Source organism: Musca domestica, unplaced genomic scaffold, assembly GCF_030504385.1.
Source record: "Musca domestica strain aabys unplaced genomic scaffold, Musca_domestica.polishedcontigs.V.1.1 17, whole genome shotgun sequence".
NCBI lineage: Eukaryota > Metazoa > Arthropoda > Insecta > Diptera > Muscidae > Musca > Musca domestica.
Genome location: NW_026712230.1, coordinates 10583767 through 10606962, shown reverse-complemented (window position 1 = coordinate 10606962; position 23196 = coordinate 10583767). Strand labels below are relative to the sequence as shown.

The window sequence follows — 23196 nt, the reverse complement described above, 5'->3', positions numbered from 1 at the left end:
AAATATGCGGAGATTTTTCTACACTTTCTCAAGGAAATTGTTTATTGTACGGAATCCTGAAACCTATATATAGGTGTTTAATGATGAATGGCCCGATAGAACTATTGGTTTTAAAAAGAGCTTTATCACGATATTTGGTGTTTTGGTGACAATGTCTATATTTATTAAGGGATTTGTTTATTGTATGCAATACTGAAACCTATATTTTTAAAGGATTTCTTTACCTCAGCTAAGTTGTATAAGAATATCAGAGCCGCTCTAGAATACTGACTCTGTTGCGATTTATAAATTTGTCCAACGAAGGAAGCAATGTGTTTCTGTTTCACTCATTCAAACTTCAAAAAGTATCCTGTTTTTAGATACCACGGAACAATCTGGCAACATTTGAAGGAGAGTTTGGAAAAAAAAATTGTTGCTGTTTTTATTTCCTGCTTGCAGCATTCGAAAATACCTGGCATTTGTTGTTGTTTTTGTTGCATGATTCAATTTGGGGTTTGTTGCTGGGCATGTTGTGGTTGAGTACTTGAATATTTTTTCTTTGTAGTTCAAGTCTTCAAATATAGGCGGTAAGATGGTAATCAAGTCATACCAATAAAACATCCTTGCGATAGATTTTAAAATAGATTTTTTGTTTGAAGATGCCTGACAGTACGCACTACCATTCAACGACTGAATGGTGCGTGTGTTTACTGTCGCAGTTTTATGTGATTATTAATTGTGTGAACTCCAGACAGCCAGCCAGCCAGTCGGACTCTACGTTTAGAATAGAATGAAAGACCCTTGTACTCATCCCGCCGCATGACAAAATTATGTTACAAAACCATTTTTCAAATTCTTTTTCGTTTAGGCATCAATTCAATTTAATTTTCTTATATCTTTTGTGTGTTTTTCAATTATTCTCACACTCACTCACTTGATTTTAGCTATATTTGCTTGCTTTTATTTCACTTAAATTTCAAGCTTATACATATTCAATGACACTCCATTTTCTTCACTTAGCCCACAAGACTAAAGCAATAAATTTAGTATAGAATGTGGGCTTACTTTGCTTTCGCTTTGGACTCCAACAACAAAATCAAAAAATGATAATACAAAAAACTATTCTGTTTTTCTATTTGACAAGGCGAACGTCGGTCAAGTCAGCACGCAGCACGCGCGTTCTTTCAAATATTTCTTGTACAGAGCGCTCTGTAATACTTCTCTTAGCAAACTGATTTCTTAGCTTTAATCAAATTTCCTATGTGGTGGGCCTATCTCACTTGAATATTTGTAGAGAAGAAATGGTAACTGTAGCAGAGGACAGCAACAACTCACCAGCAGTTCAATGAATTCTTTACCTTTCTGTGCTTGGTGAGTGTGTCTGTTTGCTTATCCCCATCCTTGTTCTCTTAACATGTACTCAATGGATATGTTGTGAGAAAAACATGTAGAGAGAGTAAATGAAAGCACGTTTTTAAATTAGACAGTTGGGGAAAGTCTACAAAATGTACAACAGCGTCAGACAACATTGAACACAATGTATGACGCTGGCGTTTTGGGTATGTTATGGCCATGGCAGTGTGCGAAAACAAACAAATCGAATAACGTACCGCTCACGGGAAGACACAAAATTTCAAATTTTTTAACTGTATGGGTGAAAATGTAGAAGTCAATCAATTCTAAAATGTCATGAAACATCATGAAATGTAGGATATTAAAAAATAAGCGAAAGGTAGATGATGACATCGGAAAGTATGTAAACAATCACGTCAAATTCTTGAAAAATCAATAAATGTGTATTTGAAGTCGAGTAGGTCGATTGCGCCAATCAGCATGTTGACTATGTAAATGCGTGCTGAGAGCCACTGGCATAAAAAACTATAGTAATTTCCCATTGTCTATACACTCTTTAGTCTATTCCAGAAGTACACCAATAATACGGTTGCATTTCTATAGTTCCCATATAACGGTACCAACCAATATTCAGTATTTTTGGTGATTTTTCCCACTTTTTTCATGGAAATGTTTCAATTGTTATTTGAGACTCGTAATAGATAACAAATCCTGTGGCCGAAAACAGTCTTTGTTTAGCATCAAACAGGTTTCGAGGTTGCTGTGGGAGGATTGTGTAAAAAAGCTATTAATATGAAAACAGCAGAAGCAAAGGTCCGGTGGATTTTGTGTACAAAAGAAACAAGCCTATTATATGCTTTGTTGGTACATATTAGAGATATATTCGACAGTACTCTGCAACGTGTTTGGTGTTGTTTCGTTTGCAGATGTAGATTCAGGAAATGCACACACAAATACAACAACGAAATGATAAAAACCAAAAGAGTACTCGGCAGGAGAAGAATCTGCTCGATTTCAAGCGCATTCGAATTCCAATTGGAAACGAACAGAGGGATGGAAAAATAAATTACGCTTGTATTCACACACAGGCGTACGCTCGAATTCGAGTAAAGAGCGAAAATCACTACAGTTCCAAACTCTTCTACAAAACCGAAGGTTCAGACTCGGCGTCGACAAACTTTAATGTTCACAACAGTGACGTCTTAGTTATGTACGACAAATCCCTACAAGCATTAGTCAGCGTGTTTCTCGCTCTCTCCCTAAGACGCCACTTCTGCGACGCTCCATATCTGATAAATGGAATTGTTCGTATATTTACAATAACAAAACTCTACTTAGTCTAATTATCTCCTCATCAATGCATTTTCTCACAAGTTAGAAATTAAAAAAAAATCGTACTTTATTACAATCCTCTTTTATGGCCTCTAGATATATTCTTTCAGTCTGGTTATTTTTTCTTTTAACAATCAACTTAACATCACTCTATGTTTTATAAACATTTTATTGACTTTATAAAATATTTATTATTATGCCCGTTTACATTTCGTTTTATATGTATTACAATACTAGTACACACGTTTGCCTGTGTAACATTTTTAGGAAGGAATATTCATTATATTTACCACAATTTATCATTGAACACAATTTCTTTAAATATCAAATCTTGCTTGTCGATTGTAACCATCGGTTTCTTCGATTGATTTGCATCCTGTACTTTCTGTCTTACTTCGGCTGCTTTAACATCGTTACGAATATAGAATAGACGTACAATTTGTTCCTCTGTCAAAGAGGGGTAATTACCCAAGAGAGTGTGTAAATCTAGGAGTAAAACTTCCAGATCGCACACCAAAAGTCCCGAGAGCATTGAAATTAATTTCAAAGGAGAATCGTTTAGCGAAAGATTCGGTGCGATTTTTTCAAAGAACCTCTCCAGACGCTTGGCTTCTTGAGTGATCTTGGTTTTTATCGCTTCACAGTCGGATGTGGGACGGGATAGACGTTTCGACAGCATGGCGCGTATATAACGTTTGGCCAATTGTTTTTGAGCTTCGTTGATGACCATTTCGAAATTGCAAGGCGTCAAATGATTGTAATCCTGAAAATAGTCTTCCAACGTTATGCATATGGTATCTACGGAGATAGTAGATGTCAGCCATTCTGGTTTGAATAATTCATTGAAATAGCCATCCAAATCCAAAAAGGCCTCTTCCAGTAGGTAGCCTGCTGCTTGTGTACGAATAAGTTGGAATGTTTCAAGCAATTTTTCAAAATCTTCGTAATGTTCGGTACGAGCATTGGGCCAATATTTCTGCTTTAGCTGTTGGGCCAAATCCAAAATCTGTTGGCTGTTATTCACAATAGCTATTATGTGATGGGTAAAAAATTTAATTTGATCACGCTTAGGGAAGTGGTGCTCCTTCAACTCGACCACATATTTCAAATAAGTTTGGCCGAAAATATCCAACTGTCGTACGCTCATGACAAGAGCTTTGAATGTCAAATCGCTGTGTATTGTTTCAGTGACCTGCAGCAGTTGATTGATCATTTCGAAAAGTATCACTGCTGCAGGACTGTGATAATATTGTTCAGCTTGATCGGGTGTCTCTTCCGAGAACCATTGAGAACGATCTTTTTCGGCTGTATTTGCCATCCATTCAGTGAAATTCTTTTGCATATTGCCCAAATATTCATCTTCCAAAGTGCGAAGGCGGCTGGGCGGCAATAGCGGACCCACCAATTGTTGTATGTTAACATTTAGGTCAGGATGGCGCATTAGTTCATAGCCGGGGTAGGTGTTAATGACCCAGGAAAGTAAGGAAACATATTCATTGCCCTGCAAGCCACTGGCAATATTTTCAATCTGTAAAAGAGAACAACTTTAGAAAACTCCGTTTTTCACATGACCTCTCACATTGACTTACATAGTTCGACAATGCCTCATGGTACATCCGTACATATTCCTCAAATATATTATAGTGCGGTGGGAAACAAGGCACACACAAAGATTTCACCACTCTTAAGTCGACCAAAATATTCCGCCGCAGCATCTCCAAGTCCTTGACCAACCACATTTTATTATCTTCCCTCTCCTCCACCCGGGAACCTTCAATACGTGTCACGACAGCTTCTTTGAGGACATTCATTGCCATAGCCCGCCATTGACGTGGACGTCCAGGTGGCCTAAATGAAGTCACCTTTTCCTGTTGCAGGGCAAACTGATCGTTCTTCTCCTCTCGTTCAATTATACGCAAGGCCGTAACAATGTACTTTGGTTCCTTACGTACCGTATTTAGTGTTCGACTTAGTATCAGACGAAGTTTCTTCTCCAGAGCCTGGGCCACGCTATCAATTTTCTCAAAATGAGTCTTCAGCGTTATTCTATCAGAAGCATGCTGCTTCGGTTGTTTGTGCAGTTCATACAACAAATCATCTCGGGCATTTTCCAAGTCAGCCAAACATTGATGGGCGTTTAACAACTTGTCCTCATCGATTAGAGCCATTGTCTTTTGAACACTCGACTCCACATTCAATATGTGTTTGATGTTCTCCACAGCTGTGGCCAATTGAGAATGTTTGGTATTTTCCTCACGTACATCTTCCAGTGCATCGTATAGCTCGGGTACGCCCTGCATTAACTTTTCCACTTCACTGATGCTACGCTTCACCTCTCTCACATCTTCTAGACAAGCTTTTAGCTGTTTCAGACCAACCCGTACTCCTTCTAATTGGTTTTGCATTCCAGTCTTGAGCAGAGCCTCAACGGAAGCTTTTTTTCGGGCCACTCGATGACGATACTGTTCAACTTTTTCCAATTGTCCCGGACGTTGCAGCATGTTTTTAATGTCTTTTAAAGCGGCCTGGCGTGCCTCCTCTTCCAGCTGTTGTAAATCCATGTTTTCCCGGGTTTTGAAATAGGTTTTTGTGGTTTTTGTGTAAAAACAAAAGATTTTCAAGGGGCGTAGATAGAATCAGTCGACGAAACGAATATGTCAAATATGCTGTCATGTCAAATGACACACAAACACAGAAAGTTGAGAAAAAGAATTTGACCAATAAACATAGGAATGAAACAAAACAGAAGAGAATATTCTCTGTTTAGAATAGAGGAGCACAACAAACGGACAAAGGAGTCTCTCTGTATAGAAAAAGAGCAAAAGCAAATTGGAAATTTGTTGATTTTAGGGATCTAGAAACAGTGCATTAACATCTGATTTTAGGGATATATAGATCGAGTAATGGTAAGCGGTTTAAATTTGACATATTAATTGCTATGTTCTAGTACCTGCAAAAATCTACCAGTTTTTTAATTTTCTTCGATGCCATAAAGGGAAAATTGGCTATCGTAGTAAAAACTTTTACATTCTTGCAATTCTGCATTCGCCTATATCACTTTCATATTTCATATGTGCATTTGTTTGCAATCATGGTACAATAAAAAGGTAAGGTAGAGCTACCGACTGATTACAATTTTTTCGATGTGTGTCCGACTTCTGCCAATTTTGTGTATGTTTATTTTTTGAAAACCAAAAACAAAATAGTTTCAAAATGAATGAATGGAAGAAACGTACAGTGCAGAGAGCGGATTAAAGGTAATAACCATTTCTCTTATGGAATTGAAAGATTGAATAGTTTAGATCATATTTTTGAAAGAAAATCCAGGCATTTCGTTTATCATTCGAGCTATTTAACTTGTTTTAGAATGAGGAAAAATATCGAATGAATAAAAACAACGTGTTTCTTAGTTTGTAAGTTTAATCGAGTTTCACACTCAAAACATTTTTATAATAACAATTAAAGATTATTTATTTAATTAATTGTTAAAGCAAAGCTTGATGCTGCCATGGCTCAATAAGAAAGTTTGCTCAACTCCAAAGAAACTAGAAAAATGCAACTCTGCGCTGTAGTCTTATAGTGTCAAATAGTCTTTTAAATATGCAACAGTTGGATTTGTTTATTTTTTATATTTTAAGAAAATTTTTCGGGAAAACCTGCGAAACAAGAATGGACATTAACATAATTTATTTTGCAACCGAATTTGAAATAATTCCAAATTATTGGTATTTATTTTTCAAAACTATACACACATACAGAAAATGTGTATATGTTTTGACAGATTAGCGCACCGAAAGAAAAATATTGTGTTTAGGGGGTAGCTTTGTTATACCTTCTGTAAATTTCCATGAATGCTGCAAACATTTATTGTAAATAGTGATCATACAGTATAATCATAAGTCTTACCTAATATTAGTGAAGTTCTGTTTTTATCATTATAATGATTTAAATAAATCAATAAATTAAACCTTAAACCTTCGTATATGCCTACATAGAACCATGCATGGTACAATGATATCAAGGTAGGGCTATGATACCATATGATTTCAATTTTTTTATTTTCTTGGCTTAATATGTCATCTTTATTTGTTTATGTATGTGTTTTCTTTTCAATAACAAAAAAATTGTTCAGAAAACATTCAAATTCGGATGTTTTCAAAATGTTTATTTCATCGTATGCATCCACAAAATCTAGAGTTTTTGTAGCGAAATAATCCTTTAGAGATATATAGAACCTGGTTTTGAAAAGAAGTGTTGACCTTTCATTCAGTTTTCGCGGTTTTCAATTATTTATTCAAAATAAATGCAACAAGTTGTTTGATTTTTTATTATTTTGATACTAATTTTGACATTACAAGCCAAACAGGTAGACCTCTATACTTGCAATTTTTTTAAAGTTGACCTACCTTCTCTTCATTCTACCATGGGGTAGGCTATTGAGCTTATATATACATACATTATCAGGATTTATTGCATAATTCTGGTTTATTCCAATAACTCTGCATCTAGAAAAGTAATTGACGCTATTTTGAATAGCTTGTGTACCCATAACTGGCGTTTTTGACTATTTATATATGCCATGTTCCAGAAGTGCAAGAATGTAAAAATGTTTACTACGCTAACCGGGGTTTTCCTTATGATATCGAAAAAATTGCAAAACTGGTAGATTCTTGCAAAAACCGGAACAGAGCAATAAAATTTCAGATATTTTCAAACTATAAACATATGCTCTGTTTCAGAACCTGCAAAAATCTACTAGATTTGCAATTTTGCTCGATATCACAAAGCGAAAATCTGTTATCGTAGTAAAAAATTTTACATTTTTGCAGTTCTGAAACAGACCAATATTGTTGTGTCTTGTTCAATTTTCCCTGGAATCTGAACTTTAGTGGCTCATATCACATTTCGCAAAAAATAATGTCAATAAGCATGGAAAAACTATCACCGGTAAAAGCATAATCTTTTTCGTCATGTACCTAAAGGAAAACTTGTTCCATTTTTCATATTCAGATAATTTTCAGTTCCTATTTATTGTGGACAAGCGAAATGAGAAAGGAAATTTATGAGCCAATGTTAATCACAATGACCTGCTTTGTTATATAAATACGAAAGCGAATACGAAAAATTTACAATTCCAAATTTGTTTTTCAAAATGTTGGTTCACGTCGAAAAAAACCAAACAAGTAAATAAACTAATTTGCATTTACTTTCATATCAGCATAAAAAGGGGGGCTTCATGATGTTGAGGTTTATTCGACAGATTAATAGATTACAAGTTGTAGTTGCTGGCTACAACTTTCAGATTTTTGATTTTTGATGACGATTTTTGTAAAAATTTTCAAAGAACAAAAACAAATAATAAAAAAATCATTTTAAAATTATTATTTGTATATATGGAACAAAATAAAATCCTATACCTAGGCAACAAAGTTCAGTCTATTTCCTCTTTGACTATGTCAAATAAAACCTCCGTTTCATTCGTATCCGATTGAATGTTGGGTATGATGTAGTTTTCACTCTGGGATTTTGTATCGCCATTAGCTGTTATACCAAATTTTCGATGATACAATAATTCTTGTACTTCTGCCATTGTTTTATAAGCAATATTTTCCGGCATTGTGCGTAATGTCATCGCCATGCTATCCGCAAATGCACTGAAAGCGTCAATTTTACGCGTATTTACAATTTCTCTATTTGCTTCGTCAACTTGTTCTGTATTGACTTCAACATTGTATTGTCTTTCACGAACCGACTGTATGGTTAGGCTTTGGTCTGAATCGTATGACTGGGTGTTTGAGTCTTCCAACAATATTGTTTCATCAGTATGTTCCTGGAATAGACAAAAAAATTTGAATAAACTAAAGGAGATTTGAACACAACATTTTGGGAAAGTCTATTCGGATTTTCTTTTTTGTTTGGACAAGCAAACCATTGATTTTGTAAAATTCTGTTAATGTATGTAAAGGAAAAATTTGTCAACATTTTTATTTCTTTGAAGGATTTGATTTTCACTAAGGATTTGATGCAACAACAAGTCTTTACTTTAAGTTGATAAAATTAAATCGAATTCTGCGTGACCTTTTCATAAACCATGAAAATACTGAAAATCATGAAGAATCATAATTATGAGGTTGGTGCATTTATGAATTCAGTGAAAAAATGTTCTTTAAATAAACGATGATACACTATTATAGATGAGTGCTATTGTGAGTGTACTGAACTGTTTCTTTTTACTCGGGGAAGGCAAGCCAACTCAAGGCCTACATAAGGTCGACCAGTAAGCCCATCTGATTTCTAAATTTTATACTTTTATTTTTCTTTAAATTATACATTTCAGCAGCTTGAGGTGTAATGCGGCGGTTTAAATTACATGTATCGAACGATCGACCCAGAAAGCATGTCATTGTTCTATCCTGTAGTCATTTGCATTTTTCAAAACAAGCACATTATTCACCATTAAATTTCAAATTAACGTAAAATATTAAAAAGGTTAACATATTAACAACTGAAACAAAGTACTTACACCATTAACACTAGATTTTCGCTTTCTTTGCGTTATATGGTCATCCAAGAATGTCATCTCCCCATACCAATGCAAGGTAGGTATATACATATCATCTGGATCACTTCCAGTCAGTATGCTCTGCTCCACCTTTTTCTTTTCCAGTGTGTACGTACTTCTCAGAGACTTGATTTTTTTTCTTAACCTCTTCCACGGTCATGTTGAGTTCGTAGCCAATTTCATTAAGAGCCTAGCTTAAAAAGGTCGACTGAGTTTCATTTATACACGTATATTCCAAAACAAAGAGTACTTGCCCTAATCTTCATCCTATTTTGGCGGAATGTGGCACTGTTTGTATTCCATAAACACTCATGTTTTCGATACAGTGAAATGCATTTTAGAATACGCTCTCGTTTTAGTCGTTTTTTGTCCATATTTGAACGATTTCATTTAATTAGTAAACAAACGCCCAGTCAAGTAAAAAATAAGTTTTTGTGTTTTTTGCATCATCTGTTTGCCAATTATTTGTGTTTATATGTCTTAGACAGTGACGATGACAGTAGAGAGCATGTTGTCATTTAAATGTTTACTGTCTTTCATTGTAAAAGAATACAGGTAGTCGCATCGACACAGCTGCTGGGACAATGAACTGTCAAACCAATTTTAAAATTTAAAATTTTGAATGAAAAATTATTCAAATTTGTAATTTTTTTTGAAAAATTCATACCATAACGGCCTTCGTTAGGTTTCGTATAAGAAAACGTATAAAAATCTACTTATTTTTGAAAAAAAAAATTAAAAATATCTCCAAGCCGTATTTTACAAACAGTTGCTCTGTTCAAGAACCTGAAGGAATCTACGAGTTTTGAAATTTCTATCTATGAAATGCATTTTAAAATACGCTCAAGTTTTAGACGTTTTTGTCCATATTTGAACGATTTCACTTTATTATTAAACAAACATCCAGTCAAGTAAAAAATAAGTTTTGGGTTTGTTGCAGCATCAGTTTGCCAATTATTTGTGTCTATATGTCTTAGACAGTGACGATGACAGTAGCGAGCATGTTGTCATTTAAATGTTTACTGTCTTTCATGGTAGAAGAATACAGGTAGTCGCATCGACACAGCTGCTGGAACAATGAACTGTCAAACCAATTTCAAAATTTAAAATTTTGAAGGAAAAATTCAAATTTGTAAAAATGTTTGAAAAATGTATATCATAACGACTTCCGATAGATGTCGTGTAAGAAAACGTATAAAAATCTACTTATTTTTGAAAAAAAAAAATCTTTGCAAGCCGTGATGCTTCTACCTGTAACCAGATGTCCCAAACAGTTGCTCTGTTCCAGAAACTGCAAAAATCTACTAGTTTTGCAATTTCTATCGATATCATAAAGGGTAATCGGTTATAGTATTAACATTTTTTACATCGTTGCAGTTCTAGAACAAACCAAGTATTTTTATTCATTGTCCTTGGTAGAAGAATATAGGTAGATGCACCAACGCTTGGGAACATTGATATGTCAAAATTGTTAAAATGTTTTGTCAAAAATAAGTAGAGTTTTATACGTTTTCTTATACAACACCAATCGGAGCGGAGAATCGGAACTAAAAATTGTTGAAAAAAGCATATCATAACGCATTTTTCAACAATTTTTACAAATTTAGTATAGTTTAGTTTATTTCATACAAGTAATGCAAGAAGCTGTATTTAGCCGATTTAAACAATTTTTATAAAATAAACGAAAAATAATGCTCTATTCCAGTACATGCAAGATTCCATTAGTTTTGTAATTTTCTTCGATATCATAAAGGAAAAATCGGTTATCGTAGTAAACATTTTTAAATTCTTGCAACTCTGGTACAAACCAAAATCTACCAACTACTTTCCTAACAATTGTTCAGTTACAGAACTGCAAGAATGTCAACATTTTTACTATGATAACTTTATGATATCGAAAAACATTTCAAAACTAGTAGATTCTGGAAAAAAAAACAAATATATGCATATGAATTTACGTATGGATGGAACAATGATAATCGGAACATGGCATTATTTAGTATGCGCAACCAGATTGTGGAGTATACAAGAAAGGTGTTGCCACCTAAACATCTGTAAATTGCTGTAAGCCGTAAAATGCAAAACTTTACGAAACTAGAATGTACTGGAAAACCCGTGTATTAACAATTTCAAATGCACTGATTAATTACATTGCACTCTTCAGCGCAATTTTTATTAAAATAACAGGCATTTATTACTTATGATAAAACTGAATTTTATTATTACATTATTTTATTTAAATTATATCGTATTGATATAATTGGAGATCATTTTCTTATAAGAAACACGATTTCGTAAAGAAGAAAATAAATTCAATACAATTACTCTCTCCATCTCAATTGCCAATTAGTGGAGTTTCCGTCGATCGATTCAAGCCGACAAGCCGTTAAATGCACATAACAACAAATAAGTGAGCATTGAGCATAAAATGTGCTACCAACCAGACCGACCAACAAACAACCAAAAAAAATAAAAGTTATCTTGAGGGAGTTAAATCGTGTTGAATTTGAATTGGTAATAATTGTGTTAATTTGTTATTACGTCTGTGTTAATTTGTGCTAATTTGTTTATTTATGTGTGTGAAGAAGCAGAGAGATTTTATCTGATGTTGCCATATCTGAGATGTTATGTTAGAGAGTGGGGATTCGTTTAAAGGAAAAAGAAAAGGTTTTTGAAAATATGGACCAAGTTGTATGTAAGAATTGGTTGCCACATAAGTTTTTAGTATACAGATTTGCTAAATAGATGAACTATTCGACGAATTAGAGGTATTAGTGTCCGCATAAGGTGCCTTCTAGTGCTTTCACATTTTTCTGCGAAAAGTGTACAAATTTGTAAACCACCACATTTGGATTATGCACTTCGATGAATACAATAATATTTACTTCTTAAATGTTGAAAGTGAAAAATGGTTTTAAATTGCAAGTTTTCCTAGTAAGTATCTTTAAACTCCCAGTAACATAACTGTCACAATTGTTTTCTCAAGTAGCTTTCTTCTTCAAGACCGTAAAGTAAATCATCGACCGGATTGAACCATGGTAGAAGAATATAGGTAGACGCATCGACACAGCTGAAGGGACAATGAACCGTCAAATCAATTTTGGAATTGAAAATGTTGAATGAAAAATTATTTAAATTTGTAAAAATTGTTAAAAAAAACTCGAATTATAATAACCTCCTAATGACGTTGTATAAGAAAACATTTAAAAATCTACTCATATTTGAAAAACATTTAAAATTTTTTGACATATCAATGCTCCCAAGCGTTGATGCATCTACCTGTATTCTTCTGCCATGGTATTGAACGCTTATATAGATTTCGAGCCTCTACAACGCCTGCGATTTTCTGAAAAGTGCAAATAGGAAGTACATCTCTAGATAACAATTCGCTTGTCCTTATTCGGCGAAGACGAATTTCAGTACAGTGATGGCAGACGCTGGAGATCTTTTCCTATTGAGCTTAAAGACTTACTTTTTTCATGGCACAAAGTTAATGCGATGGAATGGAAGAAGTAATGTCGAGGGAACTTTATCATTACGTAGGGACGTCCTAGTTGATGGAAGCGCAAGAAAACCATATTTCGCCACAAACGTTTAAGTCGCCAATAAAAAATTGCAATCCTTTTCGGCGAAACAAGTGCCAATGCGGTTAACTAGTAATGGAAACATTGATGATCTCCCGGAATAACGGGTGATTTCTCAATATTGGAGTTCCGTAATCAGCTCTACTATGTTGTGGTTCAAACCTAGACATGGTGTTTAGGTGTTTTGTCCTGACGACTATTTGTTAATTTAATAAAATTTTAAAAGATCCATTGTTACGTTCCTAGTAATTTTCAAAATTCCCAAAGATCGATATCCATAAACTCCCACAACCCTCTGGCAACACTATTGCCATTGAAAGACCGTCAATTGGGGGGTGAACGTTAAAAAACTAGTAAGTTGATCGTGTATCGTGTGTAAAGTCGAGCAATTCGTCTTCTTACTATTGTGCGCTAGAGTCCGGGATCTTTCCATCGGAAAAAACAAACATTGCCGCGTTGAAACTCACCAAAAGGACAATACGTCGTGAAAGAGTGCCGAACGAATGGAAAACAAAATACTTTAAAACAATCGAAAGAAATGTATAACAAAAGAAAAGAAAAATAAATACACTTGTCCCCCGCGCACTCCATGAAAATAATTGTTCAAAAGCTTTGATGTGTTTGCTCGCTCGCTCGTAAACTTACATAACCCAAACATAGCACGCGTTGCCACCTTACACCTGTGCTACCTAGCTATCTGGCTGGCCAGTTGGGCTGGTTGACAAGTGACAGTAGCCAGAAAGAGAGAATCGAGAATCCATTCATTCATTTGTTCACGGCTCGATAATTTTTTTAGTGATATGGTAATGCTCAAATGCCCATGGCAGTTCAAATTGACTATCGTCGTTTAATGTTCGTCCCGTACGTTCGTTCATTCTCCTCTTGAAGGGGAATGTCAAAGTTATTTACTTCTGATCGTGCCGTGTTGTTCATCAAATCGTCATCTTTTAATTTTACGTTTTATTTTCTCTGTTCGAATGGGATTTTTTCAACACTTGCTTGCTGGTATTTTTGGCTGTTTTTATTCTTCTTGGAAACTCAAGTTGTTGGTGGTGTGTGGAATAAATATAAAGTAAAGGAATTTTACTGCCGTCACAATAAGAATTATAACAACAACAAAAGGCGTAAATTACATACAGCACATAACCACCAGAGAGTGGAAAGTGAGAGAAACAGAGGCGAGAGATAATATGGTGCAATAAATGTTTTCTTTTTAACAAGCAAAAGTGAGCAAATAAAACTTACGCCGAAATCAAAGTCAGTGAAATTTTGTGATAATCTATCAGATATTTTTTTTGTTTCTTTTGCCATTATAAAAAGATATAAGAATCACCAACTTAGCCTGTCTGGTCGTCCGTCGTCGTCGCCGACATGGTTTTAGTGATCGTTGCCGCCACCATTGTCGTCTCCTGTTCGTCGTATACACAAAATAAATAAAAGAAAAATAATATGTTTGCGTCGAAGGTAGTGGTGGTCGTCGACGTATAGTTAAAAGAATTTTATATATAATCAACAAAAAAGGAATATCTTTAAACAAAACAAAAAGAAAACTAACTAAAAGTATTAAAAGTTCCTCTGGCAAAATACAGAGAGAGAGAGAGAGAGCGCAGCAAAGTGAGTGTGAGTGCAAGATAGCGATTGCGAGTACGAGTCAACCAACCCACCACCCCCACCAACTTCAATTGTTATAAAGCCCTTTTTAAATAACAGCAAACACACGTACACTCACTCATACAAACTAGTTCGAACGCACGCACACTCATCATTGCCAAAAAGCAACAACTGGAAACATGGCTGAATCAGGGATCGATTTGGATTTCGACTTCGAAATCGACTATCAATGTCTAATGGATGAAGACAAGCTGGAAGATGTATTGCCAGCGGTCAAGGTTTCCGGACCTCATTCTGATGAGGTGGAATTCTATGAATTGAAATCCGCAACGCAATCCATTCGACCCGATAGTATTCCGACCTTTAAAACTGTCAATCCCACCTCAAGGACACAGCTAAAATTGCAATTGCAACGTGAGCAGCAACAGGAAATGGAACGCTTGGAAGCCGAAAAACGGGAAGCTGAGGCTTTAGAAATGCAGCGACAACAAATGCAACAACAACGTCAGCAGCAGCAACAACAACAGCAGCAAATATACAATATACAACAAAGTAGTTCCCCACAAATTGTGGCTAACAGCAATGGCAGCAACGGCAATCGCAACCGCTTCGACAGTCACAATTCTAACAATAGTTTTAATACCACACCACAATCCTCCAGTCCAATGACATTAAAGGTACCTCTACAAAATATCGAGGTGGATGTTCCTCAACAGGTGCTGCAGGTGCGCACAGTTCTTGAGAATCCCACGCGTTACCATGTGATACAAAAACAAAAGAATCAGGTCCGTCAGTATTTAAGTGAATCCTTTAAACAGTCCGAATGGAGTGGTCAACTGTTTCAGAACAAACACACGGGTGCCTCAGCTTCGGCGGGAAATCTTAAACTAATTGGTGGCAATAACAATCAACAGGATCGTTCTAGCAGCTATACCGGTGGCGGAGGTATGGTCAACAACAGCAACAATGAAAACAATGCCTCACCTCGGCATGTGCGCATAACACCAGCTGGATCTAACACTCCCAACAGCTCATCCATGATGGATGATGCCATTACCCTGTCACCCTTTAGTGTCGGTAGCAATGGCAACAATTACTACAATAACAGCAACAACAATAATAACCTCAATTCAGTTACTGAATTACAAAACTCCAAAGTAAATGGTAAAAAATCCAACTCCCTACAAAGCCGCTCAAATCCAAACAACTTGGTAACCCTTATGCGTAATACAAATCTCTTAGCCACCACCAATGGTTCGGGTCCGGGCAGTATTACCAGTCCCCTACACTCAACACCCATGTCACCTGGGCTTAGCTCAGTGGCCACAAGCAACTCGGAAATACCATCGTTTGAAAGTGATGCAGACTTGGATTTCGATGAGATTCTGCATGGTTGTGATTCGCGCAATCTCAACGACACCATGAAAATGGATGAGGGTAATAACAGTGCGGCCACAACGCCCAGTGGCAGCTACCCAACCGAGATTCAAGTCAAACAAGAACCCAATTCATTTAATGAAGTCGAGGCCAGTGCCTTGGCCAAGGATCGCCAAAAGAAAGACAATCACAATATGATCGAACGACGTCGTCGTTTTAACATAAATGATCGGATCAAGGAGCTGGGCACGTTGCTACCGAAAACCAATGACCCCTACTATGAGGTTGTCAGAGATATACGGCCTAACAAAGGTACCATATTGAAAAGTTCTGTAGACTATATTAAATGTCTGAAACATGAAGTGGCCCGTTTGAAGCAGAATGAGTATCGTTTTCGTCAAACCGAAGCGCAGAATCGTCGATTGCTCAACCGCATTAAGGAATTGGAAATGCAGGCCAAATCACACGGCTTGCCTTTGAGTGATTTCAATGTGACCTCAGTATCAGCTCCCACCAATAGTGCCTCATATTTAAAGTGTCCTAGTCCCACGTCGGCGACAGCCACAGCGATAGCAGCCTCTTCATTGAATCATCATTCGACACCGTTGATAAATGAAGCCACAGCCCCAACAACAAATGCGGATACAAAACCACCACCGAACCTACTAAATGGTGGCAACAGCAACAACACTAAAAACAGTCTCAGTATTAATACCACCAACGATGATATGATGGAGGATAGTAAACCTGTGATAATGCAAGGTGATGATCCGATGTTTTCGGCGCAAAATGGTGTGCAGTTAATGTCCTCAGCTCCTCATTCCCCCAACACCAACTGCAACAACAACAATAACAGTTTGGCGAGTAGTCTACATGGCTTTGGCTCATCGAATGGTAATGATTGCGGTCACCACAATTTGTCCATTGATGATTTATATGTTTGTGGTGGCGGTGGTGTTGGTTCCTCAATGCCCTCGCCCTCTGGTGGTGTTCACAATAACAACGGCTCATGTGGCTATACAAACTCTCCAAGCTGTTGCGGGACCAATGAAAATGGCAGCTCTCTTATGTTAAATAACAGTTGCTGTAATTTAATTGGCAGTTGTAACTGTTCCCATAATCATTTGCATCTTGGGCAACATCACCAGCACAACCAACACAATCATCATCAGAATAGTTCCAGTCTTTTACAATGTCCTCCAAGTCCCAGCAATGGCAGTACGGGCAGCAGTCCAAATTTCGGTTTATTATCGGTGGGTGAAGGTGGCCATTTGCATTATCACCACCACCATCATCATAGCGACAGTTATCCAACATCGCCTTCCTCCCTACAACATGGTCGTGATCCCTTACTATCGTCATCACATCAACACACCCTGGACGGACAAAGTCATTTAGATACTTTGGAGCCAACGCAACATCATCATCACAACGATTTGCATCATATGCGTGATGACAACGATGATCCTACGCATCCTCATCATCATTCTGTAGATCTCTCACATGCCATTATGGGCGATCAATTGGGCATGGTTACATCGGGTCCCAATGAATCGTTATTGTTATCACCGGATACGTTGGATATTGATATGCCTTGACGGTAACAGGTAGCTAGCTGCTGTAATGTCACAAAAAGTTCCAACTATATTAACAAAAAAACGAGAGGAAAAGTTAGCGCTGCTCAAATATGTATCATTTTGGATGGTTAAAAAAAGTAGTTAAACTGTAGCTCAAAACGTAATAAAAATAAGTTATGTATAGTAGTTTATATGTGTGAGTGTTTTTGACACCACGACCATCCATAATTTTTAACTTTTTTAAAGGCGGGGGATGTATTTGAATTTTAGTTTAGCTGTTGAAATGTGATACTAATTTGTTATGTTTTTATTTTGTTTGTTTGTTATAGGTGAATTTTGTTATTTGTGTAGATACACGCAATGTCCGAATACGAACTCTCGAATCAATGCAAATTTTTCTAAACCGATTTCTTGTTATAGGTTTGAAGTTGAAGTATGGACTTTTCAATGGATGTTGTAAGGGTAAATAGTGTGTCAGGCACGCGAAAGTTCCACTTTGAAAAAAGGATTGCTATCTAAGATCGTTAAAGTTTAAATTAGGATAATTGCCTGGTTGACATGGTCCCGAGTGGAAAATAGAAAATGTACAGAAAAGAACTCATTCCAGGTTGGAAATGTCTTATAAAAATACATTCTTGTAACCTTAAACGAGATTTTTTAAATTTTGTCTTGATGAGTGCTATCTAAATCTAATTTATTTTCTAGATTATGTTGTGGTTCTTCAATCGAAATCAGAAGTTAAAATGTAGAATAATAGCAAAACAAAATAAGTTCCAGTTCGGTATCGGAGTAAGGGAAGTGATAATTCGGCGGAAAAGTAGGCGCTTTCCATTGTTTCTTTTTAAACAACAACAATTTAAACGTAATCATTGTATGTTCTAACCATCAAAGACAATTTTATAATTATTCTTTGTATAGAAGACCTCCAGAAGAACTGAAAGAGGGGAGAAGATCTACGGGACTTCCATGTATAAAAAAACGCATAAAGAACACTAGACATAGGCTTATAAAATACCTCCGAAAATTGTCTATCTATAGAATGTTTCAAAACCACAGCAAATCCTAGAAAGCTCATTTATTTTATCGGTAGATTCTATTCGTCGCTATTCACTTACAAAAATAAAATAAATAGTTTCTTCAATAAAATCTATGTATTTTCTTATCGATATATCTCCCTTCAAGTTTTTCCCAAAATGGATCATGGATAAAACCTGGAAGTAGAGCTAAAATAGAGAGAATGCTCATTAATTTTCTTTTTTTTCCAGGCCAGAAACTATCTTGATTTTTCATCAATTTTTTATGTAGAATTCACACTCTGAAATCCTGTTGGTGGTTTCTTTATGGAATTTCAGGTGTCTAACCTTTGAGTTATTCTTCGGTACTTAAATTGAGAAAAGTTGCAACTTTTTCACTTCGTAAATAAACTAGTAATTTTAAGCTAAAAAATAGAAAAGATTACAAGAATCGGGTTATAAAAATCTCTTGATATATATTTGAGTAAAAGATTCTTTGTAGTTACTTGGGATTCTTTGAAGTTACTTGGGCTACTTGGACAATATTAACTCTTTGGTGCTATTACAATCGTATGGTCAGGTTATATCTTACTTTAAAAGGTCTCAAAAAAAGTTATTCAAGTCTGTAGATAAATCACAAATCGCACAGATTCAGCTAAACTAAAATTACCCACTCCCCGCCAAATCCACCATAGGACTTATGTTAATACCCATACGCATGTACTTTAAATACAAAGATAAACGCAAAAACAAACAAAACCCGAAAAAGCAATGACTACTTCATATACATATTATACACATATACATTTTTATTATTATTGTTAATAATAATTATTTTTATTATTATGATTATTATTATTGTTGTTAAGGAACGGCGGCCAAATTACTTTTGACAAATTTTTAAATTCTATTTTAAAATTTGTTTGCATCAACTTTTTGTATTATTTTTTTGTATTTTTATTTTTATTTTTTTTAAAGAAAATTGTGTTTTTTGTATTTTTTATTTGTTTCGTTGTCTGTTTTAAGTTATATACAAAGAAAAAAGGCATTATTTTTTAAGTTTATATAGAAAAAGCAAATTCATTTTACCAAACTATATTACATAGGAAATAGTCGTTCCGAACAGTATCGCGCGAATCTTTGTAACAATGATAGCGTCAACTAAAAGTAAAACTGAAAAAACAACCCCCATATCACTAGTTTGTTATGAATACATTAATGTACTATTTAACATATTAAGGAAAGAAAAACATATTTTTTGGGACAACGACTATTTTTCGTTAAAATGCAATATATATTTTTTGTAAATATCGATGCTGTTTCGATATTTGCCAGCGATATTGATTTATTATCTTTTTTTAACTCTAAGAACAATTGTTGATTATTTTTATTAAGAAACAAAAAGAAAATGATAAGTCAAAAAAATACAATTTTAAAATTAAAACAAAAAACAAAACTCTCCTAACTTAATATCCGACGCTTTGTTGTTGTTTCTTTCATTTCAAAATTGCAAAGTAAGTTTATGCACCGTCACAACAACATCATCATAAATTTATTTAATTGCTGGACATTGTTGTTGCTGCTATTTTTTCTTTTCATTTGTTAGGTTTGCTTTTGTTATCATCACCATGTTCAAAAAAAAAAAAAAAACGAGAAGTTGTGTGTGCGAGCTGTGTGTTGTACCCCCAGTCTGGAGCGAGAGAGAGGGAGAGCGTGTGGTGGTAGCCAAGCAAACCCTATTATAAATTATCAATCAAATAGCATTAAGAAATTGAGATTTGATTTGATTGCCCGCCTTGCCTTGAAGAATTCGATAATATTTCTGGGAAACACATTCACCGCCACACACGCCCCCAAGTACACGCTTAACCGTCTTAATAATATTTCACGTTAGGATCATTTTCTTTTTCTCGTATCTGTTTAAGAACACCTATTCCCATTTCACTGTTTGAAGACACATTAGCAAGAGCAGTCTTGCTATTTGTTAATTTAATTTCCTTTTTATCTCTGCTGACAACTTTGTTTAAGATAATGCCTGGGAATAAAATTAAGGCAAAAACGAGTGAACATAAAATAACCTAAATCCAAAACGTGGAGTGCGAAATAAATAGAGAATGTTTTCAAAGAAATTGTGATCATAAATCCATCAATTCAACATTGCTTGTTTTTGAAGAAGTTTCATCATGAAGATGTAGATATGTACATACTGTGTTAGCCCACTTGTTCAGCCAGTCCTATTCTATATATCAACTCTCGCAATTTTCGCTCTTTTTCAGTCTATATAGGCATTTTATTTTTAAGGAACAGAGCGCACGAATAAGGAAGAAGACAAGATGTTAAACATTTTTTGAAAGATAAATGAAAATCTGGAGTTTTGAAACTATTGAGGATCAAAGGAGAAGGTCTAAAGAGATCGATGGATGTGGTTTTTGAAGAACTCGATCTAGAAAACAGAGGTATACTTTTTCAATATTTTTAGGGGTCCAATGAGAACGCTTGGATGGGGTTCTTATGCTCTTTCGAAAGAAAGAAATGGACACCGTAAACATAGTTTTTGCTACAGTTTGGAAAACCAAAAGCCGTCATTGAGTTGTTTTTTTAAATAGTTTTACAAATGTTTGGACAGCCACGCGAGTACCATAAACATGTTTTTTACCATTTATGTCGTTAAATATGTATTTTTTAATTCTATTTTTAGTTAATGTAATAAAATTTTTTAAATTAAAACAACAACACATTCATTTGTTTTTTAATAAATTAACAGTATTATACATACTTTAAAACTGTAGAGATGGGGAGAGGTACTAATTCCTATCTTATTTAAAAAATTAATAAAAACTTCTCAAGATTATTTTTTGTTTGCTTTTCTTCTTCTTCATCATTAACAATTTCAGATGTGTATCACCACACCAACTGTCTTGATGAATATACTCTGGCATAACAACCGCTACACATTTCTACATACATACATGTGTTTGTATATCAGTATGAACATTAAAGCAAACACATCAAATTTAACTAAAGTAGTTATCGCTTTCACACGATTTTTGTGATAAAGTTATTTTTGCTGCTGCCGTTGTTGTTGCTATTTTCCTTTTATTTGCAGCCTATACACATGTTTCTGTTTTATAAAATGTATAGTTGTTGTTGTTAGAGAATAGCTTTTTTGCAAACAAATCTTAACAACGTTTTCTTTTTTTTGTTTTCTGCATACTTGGATAGGCAAATGAGGAGTTAAGAGGAACAGGAGTGAGTGGGATTTGGTGGAGGAGACACAGACATATATAAATGTGGATTTTTTAAAGATTTTCGAAGAACCCAAAGGGGTTCATAAACGCAAACGAAATTGAATGGACCAAAAGTCCCGCATAAAATTGGATTTTGAGGGATTTCTGAAAAATACCAAATACGAACATAAACGTGGATCTTAACATTTTTTGAAAGAATCCACAAGGTCCATAAACATAGATCATTTTATTGATTTTTAAATGGACTCTCAGAGAGAGAGAGAGAGACGGAGGAATCAAATATCAATATAATATGATCATTTCAGTGCACTCGGAAACTTTCATTAAATGTTTTTATACCCTCCACCTTGGAAAGGTGGATAGACACCATCAAGTATATATATTCATGACCAGCATAAAATTCTAAGTCGATTTAACGATGTCCGTCTGTCTCTTCTTCTGCCTATTGAAATCACGATACAGCCAACATTTTTTGACGTAGAGCTTTTAAGTTTGGCACAGTAGTTTGTATTGTGTCTAGGATGGTAGGTATTAAAAATGAGTCCACGTTTTGTGATAGCCAAATTTTTTCAACAATTTATCTAAAAATTGATATTTGTAGTTCGTTATGGGTTCTAGCTCTAGTTTCGGAACATTGTTTATATAGGTAAACCATATAAGGGTACCTCCCGATATTCTGTATTTTGATGATCTTTGCCACATTTTTCCACGTTTTTTTTTAATGGTATTTGTTATTTGTAATGGGTTCCAGCTTAGATGACAGAATATTGGTTATATAGATCCACGTTTTCGTATAGCTTCATATAACGGTGCTTCCCGATATTCGGTGTTTTGACGGTTTTATCCACATTTTTCCAAGGATTTTTCTAAATATTGGTATTAGTAGTTCGTAATGGGTTCTAACTCCGATATAGAGACATTATGCATTCACATTGTAGGTTCACGTTTTCGTATAGCTCCCGTATAACGGTTCCTCTCGATATTCGGTGTTTTGACGGTTTTACCCACATTTTCCATTTTGCCTAAGAATTGGTATTTATAATTTGTAATGGGTTCTAGTTATGGTGGCAGAACATTGAATATCCAGGTCCACGTTTTCCTATAGCGCACATATAACGTTACCTTCGGATATTCGGTATTTTAACGATTTAAGTCTCATTTTCTAATAGATTTGTGTGAAATTTGGAATTTGTGGTTCATAATGGATTCTACAACCGGTGTCAAAAAATTATTATGTGTCAACGGTGTCTATATGCCATAAGCCTGTACTTTTTAAAAACACTTTGAAGGACACAATTCATTCATTTCACATTTTTTTGAGGAACACAAAAATGCGCAATGTTTGCGATCTTTAGAAGGATCAGAAGTTTTGGAAGGACTCAAAGGAATTCCTAGACGATTTTAAAGTATTTTAAAAATATAATTCAATCGGATTTTTTAATATGATGCGGCTATAAACGAGGATTTTTTAAGGATTATTTTCGCCTTCGGGAATAAAACTGATTGTGATGTTTTGGCTCCCGTAATGCTGTGCTATCTCCACATAAACACTGGAGTGTT

General features: G+C 35.1%; 3 protein-coding genes across 3 annotated transcripts; 1 reads left to right on the top strand and 2 right to left on the bottom strand.

The window, feature by feature from the left end:
• Window positions 1-2891: 2891 nt before the first annotated feature.
• Window positions 2892-5452, bottom strand: LOC131801643 (exocyst complex component 3-like). Its single transcript, XM_059120511.1, has 2 exons — window positions 4254-5452; window positions 2892-4192 (listed from the first exon to the last, which is right to left on the bottom strand). Exons 1-2 carry the CDS (start codon window positions 5223-5225, stop codon window positions 2951-2953), a joined length of 2214 nt encoding a protein of 737 aa, XP_058976494.1. The 5' UTR covers window positions 5226-5452; the 3' UTR covers window positions 2892-2950.
• A 2568-nt stretch (window positions 5453-8020) lies between these two features.
• Window positions 8021-9414, bottom strand: LOC131801642 (uncharacterized). Its single transcript, XM_059120510.1, has 2 exons — window positions 9188-9414; window positions 8021-8494 (listed from the first exon to the last, which is right to left on the bottom strand). Exons 1-2 carry the CDS (start codon window positions 9275-9277, stop codon window positions 8096-8098), a joined length of 489 nt encoding a protein of 162 aa, XP_058976493.1. The 5' UTR covers window positions 9278-9414; the 3' UTR covers window positions 8021-8095.
• A 3130-nt stretch (window positions 9415-12544) lies between these two features.
• Window positions 12545-17460, top strand: LOC131801641 (uncharacterized protein DDB_G0281497-like). The gene has a single exon (XM_059120509.1). It carries the CDS (start codon window positions 14601-14603, stop codon window positions 17394-17396), a length of 2796 nt encoding a protein of 931 aa, XP_058976492.1. The 5' UTR covers window positions 12545-14600; the 3' UTR covers window positions 17397-17460.
• Window positions 17461-23196: the final 5736 nt, after the last annotated feature.